The sequence below is a fragment of the Otolemur garnettii genome, unplaced genomic scaffold (assembly GCF_000181295.1).
Source record: "Otolemur garnettii isolate 467f Iridium unplaced genomic scaffold, OtoGar3 scaffold00007, whole genome shotgun sequence".
Lineage (NCBI taxonomy): Eukaryota > Metazoa > Chordata > Mammalia > Primates > Galagidae > Otolemur > Otolemur garnettii.
This window is the reverse complement of record NW_003852402.1, coordinates 25,668,489-25,685,344: the sequence shown is the minus strand read 5'-3', so window position 1 is coordinate 25,685,344 and position 16,856 is coordinate 25,668,489. Positions and strand designations below refer to the sequence as shown.

Below are 16,856 nucleotides of genomic sequence, written 5' to 3'. Positions count from 1 at the left end.
AAAAAAAAAAAAAAAAAGAATCAGACCTGGGCCAGGCACAGTGGCTCATGCCTGTAATCCTAGGACCCTGGAAGGCCAAGGTGGCCGGATCATCTGAGCTCAGGAGTTCAAGGCCAGCCTCAGCAAGAATAAGACCCCATCTCTTGAAAAAATAATAAATAAATAAAACTAGCCAAGTGTTGTAGTGGGAGCCTATAGTCCCAGCTACTTGGGAGGTTGAGGCAAGAGAATCACTGGAGCCCAAGAGTTTGAGGTTGCTGTGAGATATGATGCCGTCGCACTCTACTGAGGGTGACAGAATGAGACAAAAAAAAAGAACCAGCCCCGAAACCCAGGTTACCCTGGAGCAGCAGTGCCCTTTTGGCAGTGACTGCTTCCTGTGAGGAGAGCACTTACTTGTACAGTCATCACCCCTGCGGGGGCTGGGCACACACGCAAACCGCAGACCTGCTTCCTGCTCACATCGGTGGCCTAAAACACAGGAGGCCGAATGTATCTTCTCCTCCCATCAAAACTGCAGTTTTTGCAGGACACAGTCTCGGAGTGCTTCAGCATTTCTTAGAGAATATACTGCATAAAATGCAGTCTGTGTCTCCCCCTCCCCTATTCCCTGCCTGTGCTTCCTCTGGCCTCCCCTGGCAACATTTCCAGACCAGCCTCAAATTCCCTTTGTATTGTTCCTTCTTTAACTCTGGTTATTCTCGTAACGCTTTTCAAGTCCTCCACAGTTGCCCATGCATGATAGATTGGTAGACACAGTTCCTCCTTAATTTGATTAGAAAGCAAACACTGGCACCCTGTTCCCTCTGCCACCAGGTAACGTTTTTTTGTCTCTCATCTTCCAGGCCGTGGGCCGAGTGTGGCCTTGCTGGGAGGGGTGGAGGTGGGGGTAGAGAGAGCTCAGTCTCCAGGGGGACTCACCTGAGGGTAGACAAATAGCAGAACTGGATGCAGAAACAAATCCACCCAGTTCCTGTTATCTACAGACCAAAAGGTGACCCTAGCTTCAGGTTTCCATGGCAACACCCCTGCAGGTGTGATTACAGCCCATCAACCTGAGGGCTTCCCAGAGCAGACCACAAAGTCAGTCCGCTGCCCAGCCTCAAAGGACTGTCCTCTCTCCTCTGGCTCCTCTTAGTCTGTCCAGGGATTTTTTTTTGGGGGGGGGGGGTCTTTTAAATGCTTGCTGCACCACAGAGGGAAATTCTAGAAGATGAGCGCCTTCCTAAAAAAGGTAGGAATTAAGTTGGTTTCTTGTGTTGCCAGGTGCCCTGTGTGTATTGCAACAGGCTGTGCCTGGTGTAAAAGCTGGAGAAAGTGTATCCACCCCTTCACAGCCTGTGACCCTTCTGATTATCAGAGAAACCAGGTAAGGTGACATTTTGGGTATTATTAAGACTTAACCAAAAATAAATGTGTGTGACCACTTCGTCCCACCCTGTCTTCTGTGTTGGTCTCACAACCTTGACTTTCCCTCCTGCTGGGATGTTGAAGAGATATTCTCCATTTCAGGAGCAATGCCAAGTGGCCGCTGAGAAATCACCCAAGACTTCAGGGGAAGGAAGATTCAGGGACAGCAAGAGTGACAGAGCCAACCAGGGTGCACAGGTCAGGCCCTGTTTTTGTTTGAATAATGGAAAAAAAAAAAAAACCCTCCTTTCGATGACAACAACTCCAACCAATTTGGGTTCCTCAAAAAAAAATGCTCTATTTTACTTTCTACCAAAATTCCCTTTTCTACCTTTGGTTTTTAACCAAGTTTCCCTTAATTGGCTCAATACATCAAAGGCTGCACATTCACATAAAAGAAATTAAAACTCTGTAATGATGAAAAATGGTGTTGTCCTGGTAGAAGTAAAATTGTAAAGGTGACTTTGTGGCTCACTCGGGGAGCATTAGAAGGAAGAATAGCATACCACCGACAAGGTTTCAACTTGAACCTGTGTTAAGACTGCACTGTTAGGGATGAGGTGTGGGGATAGGGTCTGTGCAAAGTACACAAAGTAACCTTGATTAAACTGGCTTTTTCCTTCCTCTGTGGAGACATAACCAGGAATTAATGGTGCTGAAACAATGAGTTGGTGTAGAATATATACTTCTCTGCTCTTCTCAAAAATGAAATTTCTTGGCCAGGCATGGTGGCTCATGCCTGCAATCCCAGCACTCCAGGAGGGCAAGGCAGGTGGATCGCTTGAGCTCAGGAGTTTGAGACTAGCATGAGCAAGAGCAAATCCCCATCTCTACTAAAAATAAAAAAACTAGCCGAGGTTGTGGCAGCTGCCTGTAGTCCCAGCTCCTGGGGAGGCTGAGGCAAGAGGATCTCTTGAGCCCAAGAGTTTGAGGTTGCTGTGACCTATGACACCACAGCCACTCTACCCAGGGCCACAGAGTATGACTCTGTCTCAAACAAAAAAGAAGAGATTTCTTTGGAAATTCTTTTTATTTTGCTTTGGAGTAAATCACGAAGCTCTCATGTTGGTCATCCTGAGAAGAGAAGATGTGATCGTGTAAATATTCTAAGCAGAATGTAAGTGACCGTGCTTAGAGCTTTGGCTGACTGAAGTTCATTGAGCCATATGTATGTGGCGAAAACCAAACAGATAAGTCCTGCCCTTGTTAACCTTGGGGCTCAGCAGGAGCAGACAAATTAAAAACAACAGCGCTGGGAAGAAAAGGTTGAGTTTTTTATGTCATGACTTATCTGAGGCTTTGGCTTCTCCACTCGCTACTGTCTAAGGTCAAGTGCCAACACAAATAAGTAGAACGTTTTTAATCATTACTGAAAAGTTGATAGTAACTTTAGCTGAATTAAGTAACAAGCGGAGGGAATGTGGATCAAAATGGATTATGAAGTTAATTAAAGGCATTAGAAAAACTTGGTGTGCCAATATCTTCAGATTTTAGAAGTCTTTGAGGTTTTATTGAGTGATGGGCTCCTTTTCTTATCCTGTTAGTTTATAACACTAAAACACAGTGGCAGGGTCTTGGTTCAGGGAGACAGTGGCTCTTTCTTCTTGAACTTTGTTGTGGTTTAATTTTTTTAATTTTGGTAAAATACACATCACATAAAATTAACCATTTTTAATGCGTTTAAGTGTACGGTTCAATACTGTTAAGTAAATTTGCATTGTTGTACACCAATTGCCAGAACACTTTTCTTTTTTTTGCAGTTTTTGGCCCGGGCTGGGTTTGAACCCACCAGCTCCTGTATATGGGGCCAGCGCCCTACACCTTGAGCCACAGGTGCTGCCCTACTTTTCATCTTGCAAAACTGAAACTCTGTACACTTTCAGTAATAACTCATCTCTTTTTCCTCCCAGCCCCTGGCAACTACCATTCTATTTTCTGTCTATGAATCTGACAACTCTGGGTACTTCATGTAAATGGAATCATGCAGTATTTGTATTTTTGTGACTGTTTTATTTCACTTACCATAATGTCCTCAAGGGGCATCCATGTGGTAGCATGGGTCAGAATTCCCTTCCTTTTTAGGGTTGAATAATATTCCAATGTATGTACATACCACGTTTTGATTATCCATCCAACCATCCTTGAGCACCTGGGTTGCGTCCACATTTTAGCTATTATGAATAACTCTTAGAGACCCCACTTTCAGTTCTTTTGGGAATGCGCCCAGAGCTGAGATTGCTGGATCATATGGTAATTCTACTTTTCATTCTTTGAGAAACCACCATACTGTTTTCCGTAGCAGCTATACCATTTTACATTCCTGTCAACCGTATATGAGGGTTCCAGTGTCTTCACATCCTCGTCAACACTTAATACTGTCTGATTTTTTTTCTAGAGGAGCCATCCTCACAGGTGTGAGGGGGTCTCTCATTATAGTTTTGATTTGCATTTCCCTAATAATGAACATCTGTTGTTTTTTTCTGGGTTTTTTTTTTTTTGGTAGAAATTGAGAGTTTATTCTTTAAACCCAATTTTTGGAACGTATTTATTCAGATGTTGAACATCTTTTCATGCTTGCTGGCCATTTGTATATTTTTCTTGGAGAAATGTCTAATCATGTCCTTTGCCCGTTTTTTAATCAAGTTATTTGTTTTGTTGTTGTTGAGTTCCAGGAGATCTTTATATATTGTGGCTATGAACCCTTTATCAGATCTATCATTTGCATGATACCTACCTCCCATTCCAGGGGCTGTCTTTTCACTCTGTTGTTTGTGTCCTGTAACGCACAGAAGTTTTTAATTTTGATGAAGTCCAATTCAACTGTTTTTTTTTTTCCTTTTCTTACCTGTGTTTTTGGTGTCCGTTCCAAGAAATCATTGCCAAATCCAGGGTGATGACGCTTTCCCATGATGTTTATTTCTAGAGGTTTTGAGCTCTTGGATTTTAGTCTTTGATCTATTTTGAGTTAATTTATGTGTAGGGTGTAATAAGGGAAGGGACCAACTTCATTCTTTTCCCCATGGATATTTAGTTTTCCCAGCACCATTTGTTACAAAAAGAATGTTCTTTCCCCATTGGAATAATCTTGCCACCCTAGTTGAAAATCATCTGACCTGGGCAGTGCCTGTGGCTCAAAGGAGTAGGGCACTGGCCCTGTATGCTGGAGGTGGCAGGTTCAAACCCAGCCCCGGCCAAAAACTGCAAAAAAAAAAAAAAGAAAAGAAAAGAAAATCATCTGACCATATAGGTGAGGGTTTATTTCTGGGTGCTCTTTTCCATCCTGTATGTCTGCTTTTATGTCACTACCACCCTGTTTAATTGCTATGGCTTTGTAGTAAATTTTGAAATGAGGAAGTATGAGTCCTTCAACTTTGTTCTCCTTTTCCGAGATTATTTTGGAAAACATTAAACATTTAATTTTAAGATAAGTATAGATTCATACATGCTTATAAGGAAACAATACTTACATCTTTTACTCAGTTTCCTTCAGCACTAATATCTTGCAAAACATAGCACGGTATCACAGCTGGGGTACTGGCCCTGACAGCGCTCTAGATACCGGGCAGCTCTGTCATCACAAGGCTCCCCCATGGCCCTTTTGTGGTCACACCCACTTCCCTCCCTCCTACTCACCATTTCTCATGCCTAGCAACCCCTAAACTGTTCTCCATTTGTATAATTTTCTCATTTAAAGAATTTCATATACGTGGAATCATCCAGATGTACCCTTTGGGGGATTGGCTTTTTTAACTCAACATAATTCTCTGGAAATTCATCCAAGTTCTTTTATGTATCAATAACTCATTCCTTTTTATCACTGAGTCGAGGTCCAGGCAGTAGGTTTTGAAACTTCTTTTATTTTAAAGAAAAAAAAAATGTCACTCCATCTTTGTTTCCTGTGTTGAGTCTTTCGGCACCTTTTTTTTTTTTTTAGATATTGTTAAGCACCTTTTGAACTGTGGTTAAAAGAACTAGGGTCATAGAAAGAGGAAGGGACTGCAATTAAACAAAAGCCCAGATCTGTCTTCACTGCTTCTCTGTGGATTACGTTCCTGAGTTTGGAAAAAGACATTTTGTTGATACTGAGATGTTTTCTTAAAATATGTGACTCAAAACAGAATCTCTCTTTTGTTCTGTAGGGAATGGAGTGTTATTTGTCACAGGAGGGATTTCTCGTGCTCTGTGAAACACTGCTGTCTTTCGTTATTGTGTGGAATGTGTAACATTCTGGTTTCCACTCTGGGTCCTCATGGGCCTTGAGTGGGGCACCCAATGTTGTTGCAACTCTTTTCCTATCAGAGAAGCCATTGGTAGTTTTTCTTTTCTTTTTTTCTCTTTTTTTGAGACAGACTCTCATTCTGTTGCCCCAGGCTAGAGTGCAGCTCCTTCAGCTCGGCTCACAGCAACCTCAAACTCCCAGGTTCAAACAATCCTCTTGCCTCAGCCTCCTAAAAGCAGCTGGGACAGGTACCCACTACCACACCCAGCTAGTTTTTCTATTTTTAGTAGAGATCAGGGGTTTCACTCTTGCTCAGGCTGGTCTGGAACTCCTCAGTTGAAGCAATCCTGCCTCAACCTCCCAGAGTGCTAAGATTATAGGCATGAGCCACCATGCCCCTCCTGATAGCTTTGTGTTGAGGCATCTTCCCACCTCACTTACAAACTGAGTGCTTCCTCTGTGCCAGGCACTAGAAATGGTGCAGGCACTGTCTTAGGCTTTTAAGATCCTGAACTTGGGCTGATTCTTCCTGGAGGTATTTATCAAGCACCTATTAGGTGCCATCGGGCTGAACTCCATGGATATCACGAGAAGGACATGACTCAGGCACTTTTTTGGTCAGCAGTCTCAAGAATCTTATCCATGAGTACATCAATAATAACATAAGTTTTTTTTAAATGTCAACATAGGGAAATTACTAGAAAATATACAAACTGAAGAAACTCTCTGGGCCTGGGACCTTGTCTGAGTCCTTTCTGTTTATTGAAGCTCAGTGCCTGGCAGTTAAAAACAATCAGTGTGGTTGGTTAAGTCTTTGTTGGATGGATGGATTCATTGGTGGAGATGGCATTTCAGCCCACCTTTGAGGAACAAGAAGCATCCAGACACATGAACGTGGGTATTCAAAGAAGAGGAACAAGCACGAGTGAAAGTATGGGGGTGAGGGCTGGGAAATTCCAGGACACCCATTAGAGGAACCTCTTTCTTTTTTTCTTTTCTTTTTTTTTGAGACAGAGGCTCACCCTGGGTAGAGTGCGGTAGTGTCTACAACAACCTCAAGCTCTTGGGCTCAGGTGATCCTCTTGCCTCCCAAGCAGCTGGGACTATAGGCACCTGCCATGATGCCCATCTAGTTTTTCTCTTTTTAGTAGAGATGAGGTCTCATTCTGGGTTATGCTGGTCTTGAACTCCTGAGCTCAGGTGGTCCACCTGCCTCCGCATCCCAGAGTGCTAGGATTACAGGTGTGCTGCACCTGAACTTAAAAGAACTTCTAAGTAATTCACTTTGGCTAGAAGCAGAGAATGCAGGAAATTATAGGACATAAGACAGAAATGACCGTACAGTCTGCGATGTATAGGGCCTTACCTTGAAACCCTAGGAGTTTTGACTGTATTGTTCAGTGGTAATGGAATGATATTCTAGATCTTTTTTGTTAAGATATGAATTTGCTCATCCAAGGATGTGGTACTTATGAGGTGAGTCCTAGTTCAATCCTAGCTGGGCCAGTAGCCCTCACACTGTTTTATGACCCCAAGATCCACCTGTAGCTATACATTGACCCAGAAACATGCTTTCATTTCCAGGGAGGTTGCATTTAGGGAAAGCATTACCAAAAGAGGGAAATGAGCTCAAATATCTATGTCTGACCTTGTATGAGGAGTATTTTCAGCTATCAAGGCCAATGTTATCTGTCTCTCTGCCCATTTAAGAGGTGAAACCATGTCAGGGAACCTTGGCCCTGTCACTCTGCCCTAGCCACTTCTCTTTTCAAATCTTAACAACCGTACATCTGGTGCCTTCAACCACCGAGCACAGAGTTAGCTGCCCTCTCTTTTATGCGCTCAAGGAAAGATTATGAAGATCTATGACATGATGTCATTCTGATACTTGTTATTACTCTCAATGTGTTCATTGCTATGGGGCAGAAATAAACCATAGAAAGCCATGCCTCTTGCTCTTGAGGAATTTACTTTCAAATTATTTTGTCTTTCTCTTCCTTATATCTCTTCTTTTATCTCCACTCCTCATCTTCGCTCACATTTAAATATGCATTTTAATTTCTCACAGCCAATCCGAGTAAACTCTGTGGGGGACGTTGCCTCCATAAGGGAAGTTAAATTGCACATCTGCCTTGCTGAGTAGCTTCCACGGGCCTTGCACGAGGATCCACTTCCGAGCGTTCACGTCTTCATTCACCCAACATGCATTAAGTAACTACTGTAGGCTGGACAGGCAGGCAAAATGTGTGTCCGCATGGAGCTTACATTGAAGAACTTACAACGTTTTGGAGGAAGTAAGATTCATTTTCAGGAAGCCGTTGGCTCTGCACAACACAGAAAGATATAAGGAAGAATGCCAGAATGTACTCAATTGAATTGCGGTGGCTGATATTTGTTGAGCCTTTGCTGTGCCCTGAGCACAGAGTTATTTCTTTATTTAAGCCTCACTAAGGACCTCTTTTCCCCATTTTATAGGTAAGGAAATTTTGGCTGAGAGAAAGTGAGTAGTAAGCAGTAAATAAGAGATTTGAACCCAGGCAATCTAACTCAACATAGTTTTAACCACTGGAGCACAGGAGGCAGGACATTATGGGACATAAGATTGAAATGACCCTGGAGTCTGCATGTTATATAGGGCCTTGTTTATATCCCAGACCTGGGAATTTTGACTGTATTCTTCAGCAGCAGGGGAATGGTATTCACATTTTCTGACTAAATTGAATATAAACAAGGGTTAAACCAGGGGTCCTCAAACTTTTTACAGGGGGCCAGTTCACTGTCCCTCAGACTGTTGAAGGGCCGGACTGCAGGCCCTGGGACAAATTGGCTGCTAAGCAGGACAGGCAGTGGCGGCAAAAACACCTGGCGGGATGGATAAATGTCCTCAGCGAGCTGCATGTGGCCCACAGGCCATAGTTTGAGGACACCTGGGTTAAACCATGTAATATTGATGATAAAAGTCAGTCTGGAAGAGAGGAAACTCATATTGTTTTCTCTTGGTGTTAGGTTATTGAAGTCTCTCCCCTGGTGCCATAGCTGTGGGTAGGAGACAGACCGCCAGCCTGGCCAGGCTGTGTGGGGAGTGTGTTGGCATCCAAGGTGCAGGAGAAGAGGGATAAGTTAGGGTATGGTCAGAGGGCAGGAGTCCTTCTCAGGCAAGGCTGGGTACTGTCTTGAAGATGGGAGGAGCAGAAGAGGTTTAGCAAAGCTGAGGCCCTAGTAGAGAGGAGCAGCAGGAATGTCATGCTCAAGTTAAAAGTTAGCTCAGAGGTGGATTATGAGGGCTCAGTTTAAGCTGGAATCAGGGGCTGAACTGCTTGCTGGTCATGGAGGTCTGGTCACTCAGTCCAGTTCTGAAGAGCCACACTCGGAAGATTCAATGGCCACGTAGGATGTGGCCTTGGCAGCCCAGCCCAACTTTGCTATAGAGTCCCCAGATCAGAGAAGTAAGTCTTTTTTGTTTTTTTTTTTTTGAGACAGAGTCTCAAGCTATCCCCCTGGGTAGAGTGCCGTGGCATCACAGCTCACAGCAACCCCCAACTCCTGGGCTTAAGCGAGTCTCCTGCCTCAGCCTCACAAGTAACTGGGACCACAGGCACCCACCACAGCACCCGGCTATTTTTTGGTTGCAGCTGTCATTGTTGTTTTGGCAGGCCCAGGCTGGATTTGAACCCGCCACCTTAGGTGTATGTGGCTGGTAGCCACTTGAGCCACAGACGCTGAGCCAGAGCAGTGAGTCTTGATCTCTTCATACAGAGCATTGGTCTGTCGTCTTGTCCCTGGAAGTCTCTAGGTCTGTGTCGGAAGACATTGCTAACTCTTGACAGTTCCCAAGTTCCCTGGGAACTGCACAAGGGGGCCCCATGAAAAGGCCTTTGCCCCGGCAGCTGAATATTGAATGAATAAACATTTTGTTCCCTTTAACTCTCTAATTTTTGTTTGGTGGAATTGTATTTTACTGTTTTCTTGCTGCATCTCACTTTCTTTTACACTTTCCTGAGAGTGCTGCCGGTTAGCACTCTCCTCCGTTTATACATTTCGTTAATATATTACTTCTGTCCTCTTTCCAGTCATTAATAAAGATGTTAAATAATTCTGAACCAAATAGTCACCCCTGTAGGGCCCTACAGGACACTTTCCTTTAATTAGTTGTGCTACCTTTTATCTCTCTAATGTCCTTTGGTTTCAGATTTCCAGCTGGTTTGGAATCCATGTGACTTTTTATCCAGTCCTGTTTGAACTAATTTCATGAGTGAGAATCTGAGAGACGTTTGACTGAGTGTTGGTTCAGGCCCAGGCCTACAGAGAGCTTTGCTATATTCAGATTTTTTTTTTTAACAGATTAATAGAGTACAATTTGGTCTTAATAAACTGAGCCTTCCTAATGCACCTCTTTCCAATAGTCTTTTCAATCATAGCAGTATTTTCTCCATTAATGTCAGGGTAATTTGAATTGTGTTGACGTCAGATTTCACAAAAGCTACTCTTACTGTCAGGAGAAATCCTCTTAGACCTTTTCAAAGATAACTATTTCCTAGTGGCTGTGCTATTTCCAATACTTTATAATGACTTAGTTAAAAATAAAAAAATAATAATAATTGGGTATTCAGTAAATCAGCTAATTAACCAGTTTCTAATGCGTTTTCTTCTAGAGATTAGAGACTGAAAACCAGAGCTTGTAGTATTTCATTGAATAATCTCCAGTTGTGCAGCCATTTAAAAATAACCCTTACATCTTTAAGATGTAACTGACAGGAAGTAGACTACTCTGAGGTTAATTGCCAGGCAACATGGAGCTATGGCGGTTACAGTCAATGGCGTTTTGTTTTGAGATATGGAAATCCTTGGACATAAGGTGAGGGAGGAATCTCACTGCAGGGCTGTAAGAGATTGTCTCTTTGTATCAAACTCGATTATATTTTTAAATTAACCCCTTCCATGTGTCAGCTTGTGGGGCTGGCTGCTTTCTGTCAGGTCATGAATCAACTCTTGATTAAAATACAAATATTGATCTGAAATATCGAATGCGTAGAACCTTTTGGGGAGATTGTTCTTTGTCTTTTTGTCTGTATTGGATTTTTCAAAATCTTTATCAGTAAAAATAGAAAATGTAATTCTAAGAATTGTTGCAGCCATACAGTACAGTACAGTAGAGCCCCCTATCTCTTTGGTTTTTAGCCTTTTCTTATACCTGCCCTATTTATTGAGGGGGGTCCTCTTGGTAGCTCTTTAACTCACTTGTTAAGATTAAGACAGATACTACTGGCCAGGCACAGTGGCTCATGCCTGTAATCCTAGCACTCGGGGAGTTCCAGGCAGGTGGATCGCTTGAGCTCATGAGTTAGAGACCAGCCTGGGGAAGAGCGAGACCCCCATCTCAACTAAAAAATTGAAAATATAGCTGGACATTGCGGCAAGAGCCTGTAGTCCCAGCTACTCTGGAGGCTGAGGCAAGAAGGATCACTTGAGCCCAGGAGTTTGAGGTTGCTGTGAGCTATGATGATGCCATGGCACTCTACCCCTGGGCAAAAAAAAAAGACAGATTCTACCAGCAAACAAAAAACAACTGATCTGACCCTCTTTGAAGGCGGCCTAGAAGCATCTGCTTTCACGAGATAGGCCAGGGCTGGATTCCATCCTAGACGCCAAGGGAAACTTCTCTAAACAATAAGGCTTTAAAATGAAATCCTTTTGAAGTAGCAAGGCTGTCTCTACTTAGGGAAACACAATGTTAACCAGACGATGGAGCTAGTCCTCTCATGGTGTTTGTAGAGCCATTTAAGGACCAAAATATAACTCCCTTAGGAAAAAAACAAACCTTTTCTATGTTAGTTATAAGACTCTCTTTACCCTCTACTGCGAGCAGAGAAGTAGCGTTTACTTGGCATGTTTGAAAATTTTGCTGGAGAGACATCAACAGAATAAATATAAGAAGTGGGAAGGACTGTCTAGAAAGAAACCCGGGAGTCATAACCGGGAGGTAAATGTGAGTCGGCCTTGAAGTCTACATTTAAAAAAAAAAAAAAATTCTATCTTGCCTCCCTAAGAAGACAGTGGTGCAGACCTCTGGAGCAGAGGTCAGCAAATGTTTTCTGCAAAGAGCCAGATAGTAAATATTTTAGGCTTTGCTGGCCGTACGGTCTCTGCTGCGGGTACGCAGGTCCGCTGCTGTAGTGCAAAAGCAGCCAGAGATGCTACACAGACGAATATTTATGGATGCTGAATTTTGAATTTACTGTTTTGCCATATTTGCATGGGACATACCGAAACAGGTAGCGGATAGGATTTGGCCCTCAGGCCTTGATTTGCCAAGTCCTGATCTAGTGCTCACATAGATCATGCGTCTCCCACAACATCAAGTGCTGGCCTGAGGACCCTGTAGGTGCTCAATAAATACTTGTTCTCTCAGCTGTCACCATGTAAGAGCAAAGAGTAAGCCTTTTGCTATATAACACACACTTGACATTTGCGAGAGATTTATCTTGAAGTCTTTGCTAATCCCCCCATTCCAAGTACCACTCTAGCAGATAATTTCCCCCATAAAATGCAGTCAAGTATAACAGAATAATTAAAGTGACCCTTTCGGGCCCTCAGTGATTCTATAAATACGGGGCTAAAGTCCTTTACAAAGTGATTAAAATAAATTCTGCCGCCAAAATCAATTCTCTGTCACGTTACATCATTACTGTGATGACATTAACGATGACTTTAGCTCAATCCGCAAAACCAATCCAAAGCCGTCGATGAGTAATGGGGACCACTCTGCCGTACAGCACCTGTGTGTCCTGAGGAGCAGAAGGAGAAAACATCTGTTTCAGCAGGACAGCCGGCCCCAGCGGCCCAGCATGGCTCTCTGGATGAGCTTTGCTCGCACAAAGGAACAGGGGATATTCAGTTGCTTAAAGAAACAGGTGTCGGGCAGCTGTTGGACATCACGGGAGCTCTCCCGTGACTTCCTCCTGGACTTAGCCCTCCAAGTGGATGCACTCAGCATTTATGGCTCAGCCAAATGTCACATGATTAAGCATCTCTGGACCTTGGGGTCATTTTCAAATATCAAAAGCTTATGATGTTCACTCAAACTAAAGATCTGCTGTGCTTTGGGCTAGCCAGAATCTTAGAATCTGATGTCCTGTTTTGGTTACCAAAGAATGTAGACTTACAGGGAATGGTCTACTAAAGAACATAAAGTAACCAAAATGATATACAGGAAAATAGCTAAAAAGTCAGGAGTGTTTTGTTTTGAAAAGGAAAAGTAATTCTTGCCATCAAATGAAGGGCTTTGTTCCTCTTCTTATTATTATTATTATGTATTTATTTATTTACTTTGAGACAGAGTCTCACTCTGTTGCCCGAGCTATTGTACCGTGGCGTCAGACTAGCTCACAGCAACCTCAAACTCCTGGGTTCAAGCACTTCTCCTGCCTCAGCCTCCAGAATAGTTAGATTACAGGCTCCTGCTACCACGCCCAACTAATTTTTTTATTTTTAGTACAGAAACACTCTCTCTCTTACTCAGGCTGGTCTGGAACTCCTGAGCTCAAGAGATCCTCCCACCTTAGCCTCTCAGAGTTCTAGGATTATAGGCATGAGCCACTGTGCCTGACCTAAAGGGCTTTGTTTTTAAAAGGGAGAATTTGACGAGCCATGGCAAAAGGAGAAGTAAGGTGGCATTTGCCTATGTGATGTGAGGCTACGAATCAGGTGACTCCTGAGGGCACGTTCTTGACTGTATGCCTGATGAAGCCTGTAACTGGGTGGCAAGAAGGAAATCGTGGTAAATAAAAATCATGGGAAAAAAACAGTTGGCCACAATGGTTGAAGCATCCAACTACTTGGTATCATGTGACTGAACAGGTTGATTTCTTAAAGGCTGGGTGTTTTTTCCCTGTGAGTGTGTTCAGTGTACTGCTTGATTCAAATAACTGAAAAAAACAGAAACAAAATATGAACTGCTTTCTTGGGAATTACATCTATCTGGAATGACATTTATTGCAACTTAATGATGAGTCTGTCTTTGGCCTAGAGTCAGCGAGCTCCTTTTCCTACAATTTGGTTGTGTTGTGAGCCTATAGAGCATTTCTGAAACTCTGGTGCTGCCTCCCCCTTCAGACAGAATGTCAGGCTCTTCAACTGTATTTTCAACTGTCTTGTGAGACAAAGACTAATTGGTTTGACCTCATGCTGTCACATGTTGAGAGACATGAATCTTCAGCTCTCTTCCTTGCATTCATTGATTTCATTAAACACTGTCTGCTTGTGTTTGCAAAATGTTGTAATTTCCCAGTGATTTCTTCTAACTGCGGCACATAAACAGATTTTTTTTTGGAACAATGCCATTTTTTAGCTTTGATCTCGTGTTTTACTCTTTTCTTTCCAATAGGTTTTCTACATTAAGTCCATTGAGCCAAAGAAAATATCGACCTTAGGGAAAAGTAACGTGATAGTTATCGGAGCCAACTTCACCCAGGCCTCGAACATCACGATGATCCTGAAAGGAACCAGTACTTGTGATAAGGACGTGTGAGTTGAAATACAAGTTTTTTTCACCTTAAGTGATTTATCCTGGGAAATGTGAAGATAAAACCTAGGCCAAAGGATTTAACCTTTATATCGTCAAAATCATTTCCATGCACCGATGTGGGCCCATGAGTCCAAGTATTTGGTGTCTCAGAATTCTAATAAGTAAAATAATTTTAACAACAAATTTGAATGTATTGGGAGAAAACGTGCCCCGTGTTACCCCTAAAAATCCTCAGTATGCAATAATTTCATACTATGAAATATGTGGCCGGTTTGGGGTCTTGATTTATTTTTGGTAACAAAACCAAGTTTATGAGTAGCAAATATAATTTTTGAGCTGATGCTTTTAGAAAAATGGTTGACTGCCTCAGAATTTGATGAGTAATTTGATCGAACAACTTTTCCAATGTGCTACTCAAAGTTGAACAAGAAAACACCTTGATCCATCTTACCCGGAAATACTATTCTTTGTCGGTTTCTCTTTCCTGGTTTGGTTTCAATCTCCAATATATACATATTCGTAAGAAAAAAGAACAGAACACCCAAACATAAATGTCTGGTCAGCGTACCTTCTAAATATCATTTCTTGATATTGAATATCTATCTATCTATCTAAATATGACTTCTTTTTTTTTTTTTTTTGGCCAGGGCTGGGTTTGAACCCATCACCTCTGGCCTGTGGAGCCAACGGCCTACCCTTTTGAGCCATGGGCACCACCCTAAATATGACTTCTTTCCCCACCTTATCCTATCAAAGGAACTTTGAAGAAAAACATTTCCGTTTCTCACTGACGTTTTTTGTGCAAATTATTACCTCCCTCCACCCACCCACCCCCAAAAGAGATGTAATAGTAATAACACAACAGATTATTTGAATTTTCTGCTTGTTAACTTTTATAAGTTTGGGCTAATTTGAAGTAAAAGATGTTGCCGTCTACACAAAGTATAATACTGAGCTTATTTTCATCATGAAAATGCATTTCAGACAATCTGCCGAAGCGTGATGTTTTGGTTTTTAACAACTAAAACAGATTTGTACAGCATTCTAATCTGCCATGCTTATTTACTGCATTTTCTGTTTTAATTCATTTGCTGCACATCACTGCCATCCTCTCCCCCTCTGAGCAGTAAATTTGGACTATCTGCGATCTTGATGACAGAAGCGGCTCATTGGTGGCTTTCTGCTGTTCTGCTATTTACCGGAATTATCAAGCCCACATTAGAGGCTGTATCCATGCAACATAGGTTATTTGGTGTCGTTTATCCTGGCTAAGTACCTTATTGCCAAAAATCTTTCATTTTGTGCAGCGACAGCTCTGAAGTTAGACACCTGTGTCTTCACTGAAAGGCAATCAACTTCTTGGAAACTAAGTAGTTTTTCAGAGGATTACCCGTTTCTGACTCTTTATGCTCTCATTTTCATTCCAAATGTGTCTTAAGATACTGCAGTTATTAAATTAAGTGACTAAGGGACCTTTGTGCGTGCAGCATTTCAGTAACCACATCTGTGTGGTGAACCCAAGTTCACAAGCAGTCAGCGTAATACTCAGTTAATCCTATATCTGAGCCCATACTGTAATCCCAAACTCTTTCAATATGGTATATTAAAAATATGCAAGTATTTTAAAGAGGAAAATACAAGTATAATAATGGAATGACCTGCGTTCCTACCACTCTCTTTCCCAAATTTGTAAACAGGTTTGAATTTTAATGATTAGCCATTTTTCTATGAATCTTCCAGAACTTTGCTCTGAAAATGTACATGTGAGGTGGCGTGAGTACAAATTGACTCAAATGTTTTTTTGAACTTGCCTTTTTGTAAGGGTAATGGCATTACAGTTAATGACCATGCAGATGTCCTTTAAGTAGTAATAATAGAATCTTGTGCAGCTTAATTATACTGAGCATTATTCAAACACACCCCAGTCTTAACGATCTGGGTTTTGGAGGGTCATTGTACACAGGGCAGGCAGAGGAAGCTGCAGGTTACAGAGGGAATGTCATAGAAGGCTGTGCTCTGACTCCTGAAGGGCAGGATGGGCCAGGTCATGCTGGATGTCAGGAGCTTCCAGGATAGGCCCAGCTAAGTCCCAGTCTGGAGGCCCCTTAGGGGGGAGGCCGGCCACAATGCCAGTTGATCCTGTGACCTCTGCATTCTTGGCACAGGCTCACTGCTCTTTTTTTTTTTTTTTTTTTTGCAGTTTTTTTTTTTTTTTTTTGGCCAGGGCTGAACCCACCACCTCTGGCATATGCTGGCGCCCTACTCCTTTGAGCCCCCCAGGCGCCACCCCAGGCTCACCGCTCTTTGAACAACAGAATCTCCATCTCTGTCTGGTGTGAAGTTCTACCCTCCCAGTGCTTGACTGAAACTTCTTTATTTTGTTTAAGTTTTTTTTTTTTTTTTCTTCGAGACTGATCTGCAACCTGTTCCCCTGGGAAGAGTGCTGGAAGCCAGTACTATAGTCTTTGAACAACAGAATCTCCATCTCTGTCTGGTGTGAAGTTCTACCCTCCCAGTGCTTGACTGAAACTTCTTTTTTTTGTTTAAGTTTTTTTTTTTTTTTCAATTTGGGTAATTTCTATTCACACACACAACTGGGGTGAAGGAGTTCTGTTTACATTTGTTCAGATTCACAATTTTTTACAATTATTATGTTCATGTGGTGCCCGTAGCTCAGTGTATAGGGTGCTGGCCACATATACC

The 16,856-nt window shown here is 42.4% G+C and overlaps 1 protein-coding gene across 1 annotated transcript in view; it reads left to right on the top strand.

Annotated features, from left to right (window-relative positions):
• Positions 1 to 16,856, top strand: part of PLXNC1 (plexin C1) — a gene marked incomplete at its 5' end in the record, with an annotated part of 149,276 nt that overhangs the window by 65,998 nt on the left and 66,422 nt on the right. Inside the window, 3 exons of the mRNA XM_012814153.2 lie at positions 1,267 to 1,369; positions 1,513 to 1,608; positions 14,013 to 14,152. Coding sequence (XP_012669607.1) covers positions 1,267 to 1,369; positions 1,513 to 1,608; positions 14,013 to 14,152 — 339 coding nt within the window. The remainder of the gene's footprint in view (positions 1 to 1,266; positions 1,370 to 1,512; positions 1,609 to 14,012; positions 14,153 to 16,856) is intronic.